This window comes from Rhinoraja longicauda, chromosome 29, assembly GCF_053455715.1.
Source record: "Rhinoraja longicauda isolate Sanriku21f chromosome 29, sRhiLon1.1, whole genome shotgun sequence".
Classification (NCBI taxonomy): Eukaryota; Metazoa; Chordata; class Chondrichthyes; order Rajiformes; family Arhynchobatidae; genus Rhinoraja; species Rhinoraja longicauda.
The window spans coordinates 13,687,972-13,707,265 of NC_135981.1; the positions used below are offsets into that span (position 1 = coordinate 13,687,972).

General features: G+C 44.1%; 1 protein-coding gene across 2 annotated transcripts; it reads right to left on the bottom strand.

The window, feature by feature from the left end:
- Positions 1–1,559: 1,559 nt before the first annotated feature.
- rnf113a (ring finger protein 113A) lies at positions 1,560–18,766 on the bottom strand. 2 transcript variants are annotated; one of them, XM_078424757.1, is made up of 10 exons: positions 18,636–18,766; positions 17,157–17,236; positions 13,211–13,306; positions 12,255–12,362; positions 11,755–11,864; positions 9,069–9,175; positions 8,004–8,093; positions 3,596–3,689; positions 3,356–3,462; positions 1,560–1,719 (listed from the first exon to the last, which is right to left on the bottom strand). In XM_078424757.1, exons 1-10 carry the CDS (start codon positions 18,730–18,732, stop codon positions 1,634–1,636), a joined length of 975 nt encoding a protein of 324 aa, XP_078280883.1. In that variant the 5' UTR covers positions 18,733–18,766; the 3' UTR covers positions 1,560–1,633. The 2 variants fall into 2 exon arrangements, with proteins under 2 accessions (XP_078280883.1, XP_078280884.1); XM_078424758.1 differs by having other exon boundaries at positions 8,004–8,089; positions 9,065–9,175.
- Between the last annotated feature and the right edge of the window lie 528 nt (positions 18,767–19,294).

A 19,294-nucleotide genomic window follows, 5' to 3' on the forward strand; every position in this document is an offset into this window, starting at 1 on the left:
GTACACCATTTGGTTGGGATGAATTTGGAATATTGTGTACAATACCATGGCTTTGGAGAAGATGCAGATTTACCAGAATGTTGAAACAAGGCACTGCAGATGCTGGTTTAAAAAAAAACATTACTAGAGTAACTCGCACGGTAGCGCAGCGGTAGAGTTGCTGCTTTACAGCGAATGCAGCGCCGGAGACTCAGGTTCGATCCTGACTACGGGTGCTGCACTGTAAGGAGTTTGTACGTTCTCCCCGTGACCTGCGTGGGTTTTCTCCGAGATCTTCGGTTTCCTCCCACACTCCAAAGACGTACAGGTATGTAGGTTAATTGGCTGGGTAAATGTAAAAATTGTCCCTAGTGGGTGTAGGATAGTGTTAATGTACGGGGATCGTTGGGCGGCACGGACTTGGTGGGCCGAAAAGGCCTGTTTCCGGCTGTATGTATATGATATATGATAACTCAGCAGGTCAGGCAGCATCTCAGGAAAACATAGATACGTGAAGTTTTGGGTCGGCACCCTACTTCACCCCTGATTGGGGGGAAGAGAAAGAAATCCGGAAGAGAGGAGAGGTAGGACAAAGCCTGGCAATGGGTTGTTGGGATTGTTGCTGAGTGAGTGGAGGGCTGTGCATTCAGAGGGGGTGAGATTGGAGTGGGGAAGGGGAGTGGAGAAGTCAAGACAATTGATGTTGCACTGGCTTACCTGAATGTTGCCTGGAACAGAGTTTAGCTATAAGGCGAGGTTGGACAAACTTGGATTGTTTTCTCTAGGGTGTCAGAGGTTGAGGGAACCCTTCTTCAGACCGAGTGTAGTAGTGGGGGAAAATCTGTGAGAGGTTGGGGCGGGGCAAAGCCTGTCAAGTGATAGATGGACATCTGTTCCTTTTCTCTAGCGATGCTGTCTGTCCTGAGGTACTGCAGCTTTTTCTTTCTATCTTAAGTGATAGATGGATACAAGTGAGAGGGGTTGATTGGCAGATAGGTGAAGTAAGTGACAAGGATTGGAGGTGAAAAGGAGACAGATAAGGAGAGGAGTGAAATATAACGCCAGAGGGAGGAATATAGCTGGAAGAGGACAGGAGGGAGTAGTCTGGCACATTGGAATATAAACCTGGGTCTCTGGAACATTAGTTCAAGCCCTTGCACCACTACTGTACCTGTAATGTGTATCCTCTCCTAAAAATGAAAAGGTTAACTTTACTCTCAGACACACTCCCTACAGTACTGCGCTACTGTGCAAAGATCTTAAAGGAACTTCAATTCCAGGGAAGACCTGGTGGCTGATTGCTGGAGTCTGAACCCAACGGATTGCACACTTCTTGGTTCCATTCCTATTAACAAAGCGCGAGGTGACGATGCTGCCAGTCCTTCGCAGTTCCGGTTTCGAGTCTTTAGCTTCAGGAGAGCCAAGGATCTCTTGCCTTTCCAAGTAATAGCATAATCCTGTCACAAAGATCTTTTTCCAAAACCTTCCCTGCCACTGAGGTTTGGTTTCAAAACATTAATCGGGACTGGAGAAGATTAAGTACAGAAATCAAAGGACTGCAAACAAGGAAGCACACGGAATTATTTGTAAAACAAGTTTATTTTGCTGACCAAAAGTTGAAGCTTGGTTTATACCGCGCAGAGCGTGGAGAGTGTCACTCCGCTTGTTTCACTTCGGATGCTTCGTGGGAATGTTCTGGCATGCTCTCAGCATCGTGCTTTTTCATTTTTGCCATGAGTTCTGCAATGGATAGAAGAAAGATGTATTAAGACTCCCAAATAATCAATACAGGCACTGGACACAACAGAACAGGATTAGGCCTCCTCCATTCATCAAGATCACAGCTGCATAAAACTTTGGTTAGGCCGCATTTGCAGTATTGTCTGTAGTTTTCATTGCCACATTACAGGAAGGATGTGGAGGTTTTGGAGAGAATACAGAAGAGGTTCACTAGGATGTTGGGTAGATTGGAGAGTATTAGCTGTAAGGGCATACTTGGATTATTTTCTGTGGACTGAGGGTGAGGGGCAACGTGATAGAGAACACTGCATGGAAACAGATCCTTCCCTGCCCCCCAACTCCTCCAAGATCTGAGGTTGGACAATATCCCTCTAAACCATTTCTATCCCTGTGCCTGTATAATTGTCTTTGAAAACAATGAAATTGTACTTGCCTCTACAGCATTTGGCAGCTTGTTCTCCATACTCACCATACTGTGTGAAAAATTAGTCCCTCGGTCCCTTTAAAGTTTTACCTCTTACCTTCTTAAATCTCCTCCCCTAGGAAAATGACCATTCACTTTATCTATGCCCCTCATGATTTTACATACCTCTACAAAGTCACGATTCAGCCACCTACACTCCAAGGAAAAAAGTCCTAGCCTATGGAACCTCTTCTTATAACTCAACGTACTTTCTCTAGCTGGGTGACAGAACTGTGCAGAGTACTCCAAATGCAGTCTCACTGACGACTTGTACAGTCGCAACATGACATCTCAGACCATGTACTTAGAGTGCCAAGCCTCTTCTTCACCACCCTGTCTAATTATTGCACCACTTTCATGGAAGGATGCACCTGCACCCCGCCGTCTCTCTGTTCAACAAAACTCTCCAGGGCCACTTTATTTCCCGAAGAGCTGCATTGGTTTTGGTTTATTAATGTCACATGTACTGAGATGCAGTGAAAAACCATATATGATTACAATCAAATATGATTGTAAGTGCAGAAAAGAAAGGAAACAGAATGCAGAACGTAGTGTATATCTCCTTCCGCCACCTCTTCTGACAGCATAATCCAGCCACTCACCACTTGTCAGCACATCTTCTTTAAACATATCTCCTCTTACCTTAATGCTATACCATTTAGTATCTGAAAGTTGTATTAATGCAATACCTCCCATCTACCTCATTGGAGACCTTTGAACTATCTGACCAGACTTCAATGTTATATCTTACACTAAATGTTGTATCTTTATCCTTATCTGTGCACCAGGGACGACTTGATTGTTTGTATTCATGTGACTGTACAGCACGCAAACTAAAGCTTTTCACAGTACCTTGGTATACATGACAATAATAAACAAAACTAGTGAATAAAACCTGCCCACCAGTTGCATCTATATACACCAGTCTCACGTCAACACATGTGACATAATTGGTCTCTCCTGGGTCACAGTAGGCTATGCACTTTACACTAAAGAGAAGGTTCACCACCACCATCTCAGTGGAAGGAAGAATAGGTGTGAATGCACTTAGTTGAACAAGTATGGAGAATAATGCTATATAATTAGGAAAATTGCACAAAAATGTTTTCAAAATATGATTCTGGAGTTTTGGTGCTAAATGCCACTTTAAACAGGAAAGTAACTTTCACGTACCTTTGGCTGGATTAAAGACTCCATTGGTCTGCTCATTACACACGTAACAGCGTTTAGATTTACGGTAATGCTGCAAGGCGCAACTTTCACAGAAATAGTGCTTACACCTGTGGAAGGACATGCAATTGGTTAAATATCATGGAGAGCATGAAATTTTGAAATTAACAACAACCAAATTTCTGGCTAAATAATGTGTAGACCTTGTGGCCTTGTCACTGTGGCCTTGTCAAAGTTACTCACTTTGTCATCACAGGGTTGGTAAATGAGGTCCTGCAGATAAAACATTTAAAGGGCAGGGCATCGTCATCACTGTTCACTTCATAGTTCTCATCATCTGCAAAAGAAAGCACACGATCACGAGAAGCCACACAACTGTGTTGAAATATCCCCAAAGTTGTTCAAATTGGCTCTGATTAACAGAGTGGAACATGTGCTGAACATGGCATCAGCTGCTTAAATAAAGCCAGTTGCCAAAGATCAGTTTGGCAGCTGCTCAAGTGAGTGTCAATTAATGTCAATTGAATCTTTATCAATTAATCGAAAGCTATTTCCCAATTGACTATTTAGACTAAACCTCCACAAAACAGAGTAGATTTTAGAAAATCTGTGAAAATTAAATGAATATGAATATCTGCAGATTATTACAAAGTTAATATGGGAAAACTAAATATGATATCTTATAGCTCAGGAAAAACACTAGATCAGGGTTCACTCTTGAAACAAGCCTAAGATTGATTTTACTACTTTTAGAAATTAAAGTTGTTTTTACATGTAATTATAAAGGTGAGATGATAAAAGCTCATGCTGTAAACTTGCTTTTATTTGCAGTGTGGAACTGTGATTAATCTTTAATGATGCTCTGAGTATTCCGAGAACAAGCCAGTGCAAAGCTGTTCTGTCTCAGATTGAAAGACTCCTCTTTGTCACAGTACAAGGAGAATATATCTTATGTAGATTTTGAACATGACCGGACTAACCAAAGAAATGGAAGCACACCATATAAGCCTGCTTCACCATTTATCGCAGCTGATATTCCCATGTCAACTCCATTTTCCAGCACCATCCCTATATCCCTCAACTCCTTAATGCCTAGAAATGTATTGTATTCAATTTATTGCATTTTTGTTAATTATGTTATCTATATGTGTTGTGTTTACAGGCCTGTTATGCCGCTCCAAGTAAGAACTGCATTGATCTATTGTCAGTACATATGACTATTAAACATTCTTGACTATTGATTCCTGCTTTTGAATGTACAGTGACTGAACATCCACAGTCCTCTGGGGTACAGATCTTCAAAGGTTCACCATCCTTTGAGAGAATAAATTTCTCTTCATTTTCAGTCTTAAAAGGCCTAACCCTTTTTTTTTTTCAAACTGCACCACCTAGATTTTTCAGTCAGGGGAAATATCCTCCTTGCACCTAGCTTGTCAGATCCTTCAACAATTTCGTATTGGCAAGGCCTGCTCTCACCTTTCTAAACTCTGAAGAATCCAATTCCAGTCTATTCAATCTCTTGTACAAAAAAAACAGCGCAGTTTCACAAATGCAGATTGGGAGACCACTTTGAGGTGATCCCTTGTTCAGTGACAAATACTTTCAGGTAGATAGGATGTTGTGATTTCAACAAGGCTGTAGGGTTGCCAGGGACGGGAACTGAACATCCGAAGGCTGTGGACCAAGTGCTTGTAAATGGGATTAGTGCACAGGGGTTAACGTGGATATTGTGGGTTGAAGGCCCCATTTCTGTGGTATATTACGGTATAGTCCTGATATACCTTCTGTAAGGGTGGAGCAAAGGAAAACCAAAGGCCTGAAATATTAGTGATTTTATATAGACCCCCGAACAGTAGTATTAAATATGAAATCAGAGATGGATGCAATAGAGGTACATCTATTAAGGGTGACTTTAATCTATGTATAGATTAGGCAAACCAAATCAGCAATAATACTGCAGAGGAGGATTTTCTGGACCATTATGAAGTATCAATCAGCTAGCAGGACACCCAAAACCGGGTACTTTGTAATTACAAAGCATTAATAAACAAAGTGTGGGATCCTTGGAGAAGAATCACCAAAATCACAAACGACCTTTTCCTCTCCTCTGACGCTGGCAACCTCAACATCCTCATCCTACTTGACCTCAGCGCCGCCTTTGACACCATAAATCACTCCATTCTCCTCACCCGACTTGAAACCTCCTTTAACATCACCGGCACAGCCCTATCCTGGATCAAATCTTACCTCTCTGACAGGCACCAGTTCATCTCCATTAACAACTGTAAATCCCCCACCGCTCCCCTCCCCCAAGGTGTCCCCCAAGGCTCAGTCCTTGGCCCCCTCCTCTTCATCCTCTACCTGTTCCCCCTTGGTCAATTAATCCGCCGTCATGGTCTCAACTTCCACTGCTTCGCCGATGATATCCAGCTCCTCATCTCCACCAAGTCAATCTCCACCACCACACACTCTACACTGACAAACTGCATCACTGAAATAAAATCTTGGCTTCAATCAAATTTCCTCAAACTCAACTGCAACAAATCTGAAATCATCATCATTGGTCCAAAAACGCTCACCAAATCCACCCAAAACTTCATCCTCAATATTGATGGTCTCCCAGTATCCACCTCCCCTCACATCCGGAATCTTGGAATCATCTTTGATCAAACCATCTCCTTCGACAAACACATCACAAAGACAGCCTTCTTCCACCTCAAAAACATCGGCCGTCTCCGTCCATCCATCTCCTCCACAGCTGCAGAAACCCTCATCCACGCCTTCATCACCTCCCGTCTGGACTACTGCAACAGCCTCCTCTATGGCTCACCCTCAAAAATCATCAGTAAACTTCAATACATTCAAAACTCCGCTGCCCGTCTACTCACCCACTCCCCGATCCGTGACCATATCACCCCGTCCTTTACAAACTCCACTGGCTCCCCATCCCCCAGAGAATCCAGTACAAAATCCTCCTCATGACCTACAAAGCCCTCCATAACCTGGCCCCATCCTACCTGACTGACCTCCTCCACAGGCACACTCCCACCTGCACCCTCCGCTCTGCTGCCTCCAATCTCCTGTCCCCCCCCATCCGGACCAAACTCAGATCCTGGGGGGACAGGGCTTTCTCCATTGCTGCTCCCACCCTATGGAACTCACTACCCCAAACCGTCAGAGACTCCTCCTCACTCACCACATTCAAAACATCACTGAAGTCTCACCTGTTCAGCACTGCCTTCAACCACTGAAGGTCACCTCACCTTCTGTCTCCTTTTTCTGCTCGTTTACTTATTTATCTATTTATTCACTTCTCTGTGTTCTAGAAATCCCTGTAAAGCGTCTTTGAGTGTTTGAAAAGCGCTATATAAATGTAATGCATTATTATTATTATTATTATTGATTGAATCTTTCACTAAGGTGGAAAGAGAGAGAGAGTTGATTCTGAGGCAAGGGTCTTGGATTCCAAATAAAGGAAGCAATGAAGGTGTGTGGCACGAGGTGGCTACAATAGATCAGGGAACATTACTGGAGCAGCAGTGGCAAAAGGTTTATTGCAAATAAAACAGGAAATGTCGCTTAACAATGAATTTCAAAAGAAATTAGGAATAGTATTAGATTCAAGGAGAAATATAAAAAGGCCAGAAAAAGTAGCAAACCTGAGGATTGGGAGTGTGTAAATTTCAGCAAAGGCAGACAAAATTATTGATAAGAAAGGAGAAGATAGAACATGGAAGAAAGCCTGCAGAGGTCACGGAATCTGACGGAAAAAAATTTGATTGATAAGTGAAGAGACGATCAGTGAAGACAAATGTAGCTCTCTTGTAGTTAGGCACAAGGGAATTTATTATAGGGAACAAAGAAATGGGAAAACAATTAAACTCATACTTTGGTTCTGCAAAGGAGGATATAACAGCACCACCAGGAATGTTGAGGACGAGGGAGGAACTAAATGAAATCAGGAAAATGAAGGGATTGAATATTGATAAATCCCTGAGGCTTGATAGTCTGTATTTCAGAATATTTAAGGAAATGAGCATCAAAAGATACAATTGGGTTGATAGTAGGTTTGCAGATGACATGAACTTTGCGGCTCAATAGATCTACTTATGTTCCTACTTTCTACGTCCATGTCTATGACCAGGAGATTTCTGTTATCTATCCTTTTAATTCTCTGTCCCCTTCTGATTTGTCTCCTGCACTATCTCACAGTGCCAGTGAGTTTCCGTCCTAACCTCTGGTGCTTTCTGTGCAGTTTGCACATTTTGCCTGTTACCATTTACTCTGGTAGCTCAGATTTCCTCCAACATCCCAATGATGTGTGGGTTAGTAGGTTGATTGGATGCTGTAAAATGCCCTTATCGAGTGTTGATGAGTGGTAAAATGAGTTGGTGTTGAAGAGAATGTGGGGAGAATAAAATTGGGATTAATATAGGATTAATGAGTGGTTGTTGGCATGGACCAAAAGGCCTGTTTTCATGCTGAATCTCATTATAGCATTCAGAATACGTTGCAACCTTCATATTACTTTATAGTTCAACACGATGGGTGATGCCGATAGTATGTTACTCAACTCAAAAAGGGATATGTTGTATCTCACTGCAAAGAGAGGAGATTGTGATATTACTGAGCTCAGGGTTACAACACTCACCATTTATACTGTAACGGCCTTCATCCAGCTCTCGTTCTATCTGCCAGCCATGCTTGTAGTCTGAGCGGTCGTGCAGGAATTTACAGCTGTCTGCAAGGAGAAGAAAATTCCATTGAATACAGAATACAGAGCTTTATTTGTCATTCGGTACCGAGGTACCGAACGAAATTACGTTACCAGCAGTCACACAAAAAAAAAGAAACACAAGACACATAACCCCAACACAAACATCCATCACAGTGACTCCAAACACCCCCTCACTGTGATGGAGGCAAAGTCTGAGGAATGTGTGTATACTCTGTCAGCCCTGCATGCATCTGGAATATTCAACTCAGTTTGTTTTTCTCCACTGACATTGCCTGGCCTGCTGGGCATTTACTACAGCCAAGACTTGCATTTTACAGCTGTTATACGCCTCTATCCACCTTCATTAATCTACCAACTAGATGGCTTCATCAACAGTTTATCACCATGGCAACCCTAACCCCTTTCTTTCCGCGCTATTTCCATTGTCCTATTTCCCTTCCTTTTCTCTGAAATTCTGACAAAGGGTCTTCAACCTGAAACATTAACTCTGTTTCTTTTTACACAGCTGTTGCCTGCTGCAGAGTATTTGCAGTTTTTTATATTTATGTCTCAGATATCGAGCAACTGCAGTATTTTGATTTTCCTACTCGGAGGATTTGCCTTCTTTTCCAATTTTTCTCTGCTCTCAATGCTGAGCTAAGGTGCAGGGATATAATTCTTGCAGTTCTTGTCCAGTCCAAGCAGCACATCAGAAATGATTCTGTGCACATCAAAACTACTCCTCACCCTCCAGCAACTTCCTATGCATGGTACTACCAGGACATTGGAGAATTTAACCCTCGCTGAAAGTGAGCCCGACAGTTTCACGCGAAAGATCGCCTTTGCCACGATCAGCTAGACCAGGGACCAGAGCCCCCTTGGTTCCGAGTTACGGTCAAAGTAAAGGAGGAGTGTGGAAAACTGAACATATTTGCGAAATCGCCTTTCCAACACGTCCATCTCTCCCACCAAATGGAACACAAGAAAGGATAAACTTGCCTCCAAACCCGCAGAAGCCTGTCTCTTTGTAATCCTTACAGATGTCAGGCTGGTAATCCCACCGCACTGTTGCTCGGAGGTGTTCAGGTGCTCGGATGGGTCCTTTCCTGACACACAATAAGCACATGGTTGACACCAATGATGATAGTCCAATTGGCACATATGTTTGTTGTTACCCAGGCAGTGACAGGAACAGCTGATTCAGGGGAGCAGCGGATTGCAGATTCTGCAACAGCCAAGCTGGGGAAGAGCAATTAGGCAAGTCTAGCAATTATTACAAAGCAGGCACGGTGACTTTGGAGCTGGGCATTACCATCAGTGATTCCATCATCATTCACTGCCCGTGAGGAACGGGCAGGAACGGTAAATGGATTTTTATACTACTGGAGAATGAGGAGCTGGATTAGGAAATTTGTCAAAATCTAGTCACATTCTCTTGTGCAAGGAGAATAATTCCTAACTTCTCCAGTCTATTCACATAATTAAACACAAAATCCCTCAACCTGAAATCGGTTTAGTAAAATGGCAAAAAAAAATGGCGGTGGCTGCATGTGTAATATATGCAAAAGGACTTTCACTGTGCAGTTGCATATGTAACAAATAAAGCACCATTGAACCACTGAAATCCCTTCTGCTCCCTCTCAAACATTTTGTCTCATGTTCCTACAGGGTGGCACCTAAGACTTAACACAATAATCCAGTTTTGGCAAACTAGTCTTTAAAAAATGACTTCATGATCCCCTCTGCCTCTGTTTATTCAGACCAGCATCCTTGTGATATTTTTTGCCATCTTTTCAACCTACCATGCTAGTTTCAACAAACCATTCACTTATAACTTAGCCCCACATCCTTCTGTCCCCTCAAGTTTCTTTTGTAAACATGCAGTAGCATGTTTCAGCATTAAGTTTCATCTGCCATCTAGTTGCTTCTGTCAGCATGCATCTCCTTGCTGTCAGCATGCATCTCCTTGAAGTCTTTACCTCAGCTCTCCTTTCAGCTCATCTAGAAATTGCACCTATGCTCCCAAGTCTACCTTACGAATATATATAAAGGAAAGCCCTAATACCAACCGTAGGGGATTATCACTTCCTCTTAGCCAATAAACCACCTATTACCACTCCACATCCTGTCAATCAGTCAATTATCTATCCAAACTGCTGCAAATCCTTTAATTTTATGGCCGCAATCATTTCAGAATGCTATTCGGAAGTCCAGATACATTGCATCAACTGACTTCTTATGAGCCCTCTACTACTTCATTACAAAATTATATCAAGTTGGTTAAGGCCGAAAAAATATCCGATTTTGTCACCTTGATCTACATGATCACGTGATTGTAGATCAAGCTTTACGAAGTCTAATATAAACACAGATCCCATAGCACTAGTTCAAGAACCACAGAAATAGTTTCCTGTCTGATGTTTGTCCTTCAACAAACATTTTAAAAAGTCAACCTGGAAATTATTGCTTTGGTGGGACTTTGTTGTGTGCAATTAGCATCAACCCATGGGCAACAACGAAGGCTGTCTATAGATACAGCAGTACATCGATCAGCTGCAAAGTTGGGCAGAGTGGTGGCAGATGGAATTTCATCCAGGCTTAAGTGCGAGGTTAAATGCTGGAAGACGATATAGAGCGCTGATGTACAGAGATTCCTTGGGGTTCACGAGTGCGGATAGGGTGGTGAAAAAGGCATTGGTGTGCTTGCCTATATAAGCTGAGGCATGGAATACGAGAACTGGTGTGTCAACGGGCGGCACGGTAGCGCAGCGGTAGAGTTGCTGCTTTACAGCGAATGCAGCGCCGGAGACTCAGGTTCGATCCTGACTACGGGTGCTGCACTGTAAGGAGTTTGTACGTTCTCCCCGTGACCTGCGTGGGTTTTCTCCGAGATCTTCGGTTTCCTCCCACACTCCAAAGACGTACAGGTATGTAGGTTAATTGGCTGGGTAAATGTAAAAATTGTCCCTAGTGGGTGTAGGATAATGTTAATGTACGGGGATCGCTGGGCGGCACGGACTTGGAGGGCCGAAAAGGCCTGTTTCCGGCTGTATATATATGATATGATATTATAATTGTATAAAACATTAATTGGATGCACTTAAAGAGTATTGCTTACAGTTGTGGTCACCACATTACAAGAAGAAAGTATGAGCAATAATTTCTGGAGTGCAGAAGAGATTCACCAGGATGTTGCCTGGAATGTAGAGTTTAATTATTGGAAGAGATTAGATGGGTTGGGTTTATTCTCACTGAAACATAGAAGGCTGAGGGCTCAACTGATGGAGATTTATAAAATTATGAGGGGTCAGGATAAGACATAAAGTCAGAGTCTTTTTCTCCAGAGCAGGCAAGCATGCAACTGAAGGATCCAGGTTTAAGGTGAGAGGGGAGAAATTTAAAGGAAATCTATAGGGTGTTTTTCCACATGGAGTGATGATATCTGGAACAAGCTGCCAGAGGAGGTGGTGGAGGCAGATACAATTACCTTTCAAAAGATATTTGGGCAGGTATTTGAATTTGAAAGGAGTAGGGGAATACGAGTCTAATGTGGGCAAATGGGATTAGCAAAGACAGGCATCACGAGGTGCATGCATGAGGTGAGATAATTATTTCCGTGCTGTACAATTCCATGATTCTTCATAAACTTTGGGATACCAGGAAGAGGAGCTGCTGTCTCACTCACCTTACCATTCCCGAAGCTGCATTTGCCATGGACGTGTCCTTGGGTTTGATATATTTGATATAGTTGTTTATACCGCGATAAAGTTTCTCATCATCTTTCCCTTTCAGTTCCTGCGAACACAAACAGAGCCTCACTCTTCACACTTGAAGCAGAAATAAAGAGTGGTAGTGAAGGCAAACTGCACCTTCAATAAAAACTTCAGGTCAGGTGTATCTATACAAAACATTATGGTACCGGTTCACCACCGATTTTCCAGCAACTGATAGTCCGGTTACCTCCTCAGACAACAATAGACAATGTGGTTAGGAAGGTACACAGCATATGGACCTTCATTAATTAGCGTACTGAATACAGAAGGAGGGAGATTATGCTCCAACTTTATAAAACCTTGGTCAGACCTCAGCTGGAGTATTTGTGCAGTTCAGGTCAACAAGGTATAGGAGGTATGTGACAGTAGTGGTTTTCCCTCCATTCCTGATGCCACACTGCCGCCGGCTCACCTCTTGGACTTTCTGGCTTCGTTCGAAGATAGCTTGCATATCTTTATCTTTCTCAGTGTCCAACTGATAGACAGCTGTTGCTCCCATGTCTTCTGGCCCCACAGGTTTCTAGGAAGCAGAGATTGTACATTTAGTGCCACAGAGACTTCCAACAAGGTCATATCACAACAAAAGCACCACAAAAAGGGCAACATAACTAGTAGAGTCACTGCCTCACGGGGACCTGGGTTCAATCCTGAACATGGGCACTAGTTATGTGGAGTTTGCATCTTTCCCCTGTGACCAGGTAGATGCTCCCATTTCCTCCTACATCCCAAAGACACGTAGATTAATTGGTGGCTGTAAATACCCTGATTGTGTCAGTGAGGAGTGGAATAAGGGAGCAGTTCATGAGAGTGTGGTGAAAATAAAATAGAATTGGTGTATGATCGGTGTATTGGTGGTTGCGGATGAGTGCAGACCCAGTGCCTGTTTTCCCCTTCCCATACTGACTTTTCTGTCCTGGGTCTCCTCCATTGCCAGAGTGAGGCCACATGCAAACTGGAAGAACAAGACATCATATTCCTCATGAATAGCTTACAATCCAATGGTATGAACATTGAATACTCCCAATTTTAGGTAACCTCTCAACCCCACCCCGACTGTCAGCAAATTATTTCCCTGCATGATCCCTATAATGACTGGCTCAAACAATCTGAAATTTCAAACATTACTTAGCACTACTCTCCTCGGAATAGTGATCATGCTAAGAACTTGTCAAATTTGTCACTCCCAGCTCAAAACACAATACAAGCTTGGAGCCCTCCTGGTGAGGTATAATGTCCTTGTCAGTCGCACTAAACTTAAATTCTGAAAACATGTTAGAGGTCGCTGATGGCTCCAAACAATCTACATGCCACCCAGACACCCGAGCTGCCAACAAAGTAGGATGCCTCAAAGCTGATACGGATCCTTACCGCTGATCGCGTGGATTTGTAGGAGATGGTGATTTTCTCGGCTCCGTCACTGTCAGTGTCACTGTACTGCTCCTTTGGTGCTGCTGGTTTCGCAGTCTGGGAATGATCAAACAAAATTAAAAAAGAGCCAAGCACCATACAGGAGCAGATTGTTCAGCCATTCACCAGCCGATCACAGGTCAATGACCAACCCAGAACTAAACAGTAATCTCCACCCACACCTACCACTTTTACCACCTCTTCTGATGACAGCATCCTTGAATTTGTTGGCTGACACATGCGGTTCTCCTACTGCTGGTGCAATGCCTGTGAATGGGATTCTGGATAGTTTGTGAACTTACTGTAATCTGCAAAAAAGAAAGAACTGCCAAATACCTGTGCTTTTGTAAAGCAGAGGAATGGAGCACAAAATCTGAATCTTTATTAGACACGAGCAAGGGTATCAAACCTTAGTAAGGACACTAAACATTGAAAAGAGGGAGAGGTTTATCAGAATGTATTAAACATGTGGAAATTCAAACCTGCAAATGTCACTCTCAGAGTAGAAAAGGCTAAAGACAGATTTACTTAAGATGTCAGAATTGTGAGGAACTTTGATAAAATAGGTAAAGGGGCTTACGAAAAATACAACCGGAAAATGAAGTCGACTTCTCAGCCCCTTGCACCTGCATGAGACTGAAGCTCACCTTTACTGCAAAATCACCTTCTCACACTAACTTCATATCAGTTGATTTTCCCCAAATAGCCTCAAGTCTATACACCTCTGTCTTGAATGGGTCTAGTACTAATCCTCAAGACACACTACTAGTCACAGGCCTCCAGTCCGAAAAACAATCTACCATCACCACCCCATGCTTCCTGCCATTAAGACAATTCTGTATTCACTTAACTATTGTGTGGATCCTATGCGATCTAACCTTCCAGAGCAGCCTACCATTTAGAAACTAATCAAAGGCCTTGCTGGTTCATATATGTGTCTATGGCCCTGGCCTCTTCAACTTTTTATGGCTATTACTTCAAAAAACACAATCAAATTTGTGAAATGCGATTTCCCACGCACTAAACCATGCAGATTATTTCTAATCACCCCGTCTTTCCAAATGCATGCACATCTTATCCCCTCTAGTAACTTGCCAACTACAGATGTTATGCTTACAAATCTATAGTTTTCAGGTTTTTCTTTGCAGCCCTTTAAATAGAGGCCCAACATTAGCCATTCTCCAGTCTTCCCGCACCTGTGTATAACGATGATTCATACATCTCAACCTGGAATTTCTTCCTTAGCTTCCCACAGTGTGGTTGGATATATCTGATCAGGCCCAGAAGATTTCTCTACCATCAAATGGTTTAGGACATCCAGCATCTCCCCAACTGTAAGGCAGACTGTCCTCAAGATACACACCATTAACTTTCCCCAAAATCCACAACCTTCATGTCTCTCTCTGGTAAAAACAGAGGAAAAATATTCATTGCCCATCTCTGCGGCTCCACATGTTTTCATGGCTCCACTTTTGTTTCTGAGCCATTCTCTCTCTAGTTACTCTTTTTCCAATAATAATCTCCATGATGTTGCCTGAAATGGAGGCTGCAGCTATAATGAGTTATTGGATATTCTGGATATACTCATTGGAAATTAGGAAGCTGAAGGGTATAGGTGAGGCACATACATAGGATGGATAGTTAGTCTTTTTCACAGGCAGGGAGAATCTAGAACTAGATTGGTTTAAGATGAGAGAGAAGGAATTTAAAGGAGATTTGAAGAGTAAGCTTTTGACACCGAGGGTAATGGTCATCTGGAATAACCTTCCAGGAGAGGTGGAGGAGGCAGATTTAATTACAAAATATGAGGCATTTGGATAGGTACGTGGATAGGAAAAGTGTAATGAAAATGGACCTCATGGAAGAAAATGAAATTAGCGTAGATAAGCATCGTGGTCAGCATGAACAAGGTGGGCTGAAAGAGGACATTTTGAAGCTGTATAATTCTACGGCTCTGAAGGCAGCATTGATAAGTTAGTGAGCCTAATATTAATGGTAGAGTAAATGTTGGAAACAAATTCTGAGGACTGGGATCAATCTGCAATTGGAGCGATGGGGGGCAGTCAAGGACAGATAACATGGCTTCATTAAAAGGAATTGCCATCTGACTAATTTGATTGATTTTTTTAAAGAGGTAACTAATTGTGTTGATGAGAGCAGTGTGCTTGATCTAACGTGGACCTCAGCAAGGCTTTTGACAAAGTTAGACAAAGACGACATGCAAAAGATAAGAGCCCATATGATCCAGGGCAATAGGTTACAGGGAAATGGGTTATGGGTTTGATGCAATTGCTCTGACCTCTACCAATGCTAGAGGAACAATGAATTATGGATTTGCAATTTGTAAATTCAAAAAGTCTGTGACTAGCGGCATACTGTAGAGGTCATTGTTGAGACCCTTGCTGTTTGTTTTCTATATTAATCATCAAGATGTGATTGTAGGGGTTATGATTCGTAAATCTGCAGATAACATAAAGATTTGTGGGTTTCTTGAAAGTGAGGAGCACTGCCATCGACTACTGAACAATACCAATATGTTGACAAAATAGGTACAGCAATGGCAAATAGAATTTAATCCAGAAAAAAAGAGGCCATGATACAAAGCATAGGTTCCTCAGAAGTATGCATGGACCTTGGTGTACATATCTAAAATCCTTGAAAGCATTAAAAAGGCAAATTCACAGTAGTGCAAGAGGTAAACCCTAGATTCTTATACTCAATGCCCCCACTGATGAAGGCAAGAATCCGCATGCCTTCTTCACTTCTTTATCTATTTGCATTGCTACTTTAAGGCAGCTGTAGTCTTGGTCCCTAAACTCCCCCTGCTCATCAATGTTGCTGTGGGTCTGGCCATTAACTGTAACTTTCCCTTTATATTTCCATCTCCCAAAGTGCAGCACCTCGTACTTATCCAGATTAAACTCCATTTAACAAATTCCACTCTATCCTATCCCTTAGCATTATCGCAGTCACAGTCAATATTAGGGAAGCCACCTGTTACACACTTGTGACAAACATATCTTTCCTACATGCACTCCCTGCATAAATGCTCCTTCAATTCCCGCTGAATATTATGGGTGTCTGTAGTACAATCCCATCAAAGTGATCATCCTCTTATTTCGAAGTTTTACCCATATACTCACCAGCCACACTAGACAATCTCCCAGGAATATCGACTCTAAGTAGTGCTACGATTTTCACCTGATCAAAAATGCAACTCGCCCTCCTCTCTTACCTCTACCTTTATCACATCTGAAGCATCTGTACCCTGAAACATTGAGCTGTCAGTCCTGCAGAATATACAAATATTCAAAGTAGGAGTGGGCCTTCAGCTCCTCAAGCTTGTTCTACATTTAAAGTGATCATAACTGATCTACTTCTGATTTTAAATTTATTCAAAGGTTCTGCTTTCACCATTTTAAGGGAGAGTTCCAAAGCTTCATGACCCACAGAGAAAAATAATTTCACATCATTCCTGTTTTAATTGGACTACTCTTATTTTAGCCAGTGACCGTAAGTTCTACATTCTCTCTACATTCACCCACTCAAGAGCTCTCAATAATCTAAATACTTCAAGCCCAGTCTGTCCAATCTTTTCTCAGAAGATAACCTGCCATTTCTTCTACATGAATCTCCAAGTTAGCAGGCAGATGCAGCAGGTAGTTAACTGGGCAAATGGCATATTGGCCTTTATTGCAAAGATTTATTCCCAATAGCATTGGAAGCAGTCCAAAGGAGATTCACAAGGCTTCTGTGATAAGAATTGTTTCAATCAAGATGATGTTAGTACTGCAGTCTTTGGAATTTAGAAGAATGAGGGGTAATCTTATTGATGCATTTAAGAACATAACTATTAGGAATCTACCAGCACTTTTCAACCAATCTGATCCAACACTGCCACACGCACCTTCTGTATCATAGGATTTGACACAGTCTTTCTCTTTTCTCTCCGCACCACAGTGTTTCCTTCATCATCTCCACTGCTATCTGTGAAACAGGGGAAAACTTACTCAACACAGCAACACTCACAGTAGGTGAACACAATCTTGATAAAGTATGAGATTAACTCTTAAGGGCAATCATTACAAAGTAATAGCAGCATTAAGTGTGAGAGCAGCTCGGGATCCAGAACATTCTGCTGCCCACAGCCTCCTTCTGATCAGACCCACCAGTTTTACCTAACCATTATTGGAGTTACAGTGTTATGCAGAAACAGGCCCGTTGGCTCACCCTTCCAAACATTGATTAGCTGTCTACACTGACCCAGTTTATCAGCATTAGGTCTGCAGCCTTCCAGGCCCTGCCTAGCAATTCAGGTGATCGCCCAGACACCTCTTAAATACCAATGTGTTTCAGATTCCAACCATCCTCTGGCCTATCTCTATCGCTTTCATTTCAATTCTGCCACCAGGAAGAAGGTATGGGAGCCCCTTCAATCCTCTCCTGCCCCCCTCTCCTGCCCCCCTCTCCTCAGAGGTAGTAGGAGAGAGGAGTAGGAGAGAGGAGTAGGAGAGAGGTGTAGGAGAGGGGAGTAGGAGAGGGGGGGTAGGAGAGGGGGGGTAGGAGAGGTCCTACTCCCCCCCCTCCTACTCCCCCCTCTCCTACTCCCCCCTCCTACTACCCCCTCCTACTACCCCCCCTCCTACTCCCCCCCTCTCCTACTCCCCCCCTCTCCTACTCCCCCCCTCCTACTCCCCCCTCTCCTACTCCCCCCTCTCCTACTCCCCCCCTCTCCTACTCCCCCCTCCTACTCCCCCCCCTCCTACTCCCCCCCCTCCTACTCCCCCCCTCCTACTCCCCCCTCCTACTCCCCCCCCCTCCTACTCCCCCCCTCTCCTACTCCCCCCCCTCCTACTCCCCCCCTCCTACTCCCCCCTCTCCTACTCCCCCCCCTCCTACTCCCCCCCCTCCTACTCCCCCCCCCTCCTACTCCCCCCCCCTCCTACTCCCCCCCTCTCCTACTCCCCCCCTCTCCTACTCCCCCCTCTCCTACTCCCCCCTCCTACTCCCCCCTCCTACTCCCCCCCCCCTCCTACTCCCCCCCTCTCCTACTCCCCCCCTCTCCTACTCCCCCCTCTCCTACTCCCCCCCTCTCCTACTCCCCCCTCCTACTCCCCCCCTCCTACTCCCCCCCCCTCCTACTCCCCCCTCCTACTCCCCCCCCTCCTACTCCCCCCCCCTCCTACTCCCCCCCCTCCTACTCCCCCCCCCTCCTACTCCCCCCCTCCTACTCCCCCCTCTCCTACTCCCCCCTCCTACTCCCCCCCCTCCTACTCCCCCCCTCTCCTACTCCCCCCCCTCCTACTCTCTCCCTCCTACTCCCCCCCTCCTACACCCCCTCTCCTACACCCGCTCTCCCCTCCCCTCACTCCCGATCTCCAATTACCTTTCTCGTCGTCCGCTCTTCGTTTTCTTCCTTTAAATTTTTTCGCTGATTTTTTAAATAAAAAGCTGCAAACCGGAGCCTGCCCGGACTCCGCCATCTTGTCCGCTCGCTGCCCGGCGCTCAGCGCGAGTCGCCCGCCACAGCGGCCCCTGGCGGCGCGGCGCCGCAGAGCGACTGCAGAAACCCCAGTGGGATGGAGGGGCAGAAGGGACAGAAACAGGGGCAAGAGGTAGTGGGTGGGGTAGGGTGAGGAGAGGAGTTGGGAGGGAAGGGGTTTCCCCACACTGTTACACCCTGGAATAACTCAGCGGGACAGGAGAACATCTACCCATGTTCTTCAGAGATGGTGACCCGCTGAATTACCCCAGCACTTTGCGACTTTTTATTTATCATTAATGCTGTTCCAATAACTTCCGTACCACTGATGTTGGGCTCAATTACCAGAGTTTTTACTTCTTATGTCCCCTTCACAACTTACTTTCCTTCTAGCCTTTGTATCGCCAGCAAATGTAATGACCATAGCTTTGGTGGCTTCTTCCAGTCATTTGTGTATTTAACAAATGTGCTTCTGGACCCTCAGGGCCTGTGCGGATCATCTTTAACTTCTCACTACTCCATTCTGAGGTCCCCATCTGCTTTAAGAAGACTACTTTCACCCT

Bases quoted from the DNA above. Each gene is read 5' to 3' on its own strand.
- rnf113a (XM_078424757.1), bottom strand. From the start codon at position 18,732: ATGGCGGAGTCCGGGCAGGCTCCGGTTTGCAGCTTTTTATTTAAAAAA. The intron at 9,176-11,754 runs GTGAGTGAGACA...ATTGTGTGTCAG, and splicing joins GCAGCTTCGGGAATGGTAAG to GAAAGGACCCATCCGAGCAC. The intron at 3,463-3,595 runs GTGAGTAACTTT...GTCCTTCCACAG, and splicing joins ACCAACCCTGTGATGACAAA to GTGTAAGCACTATTTCTGTG.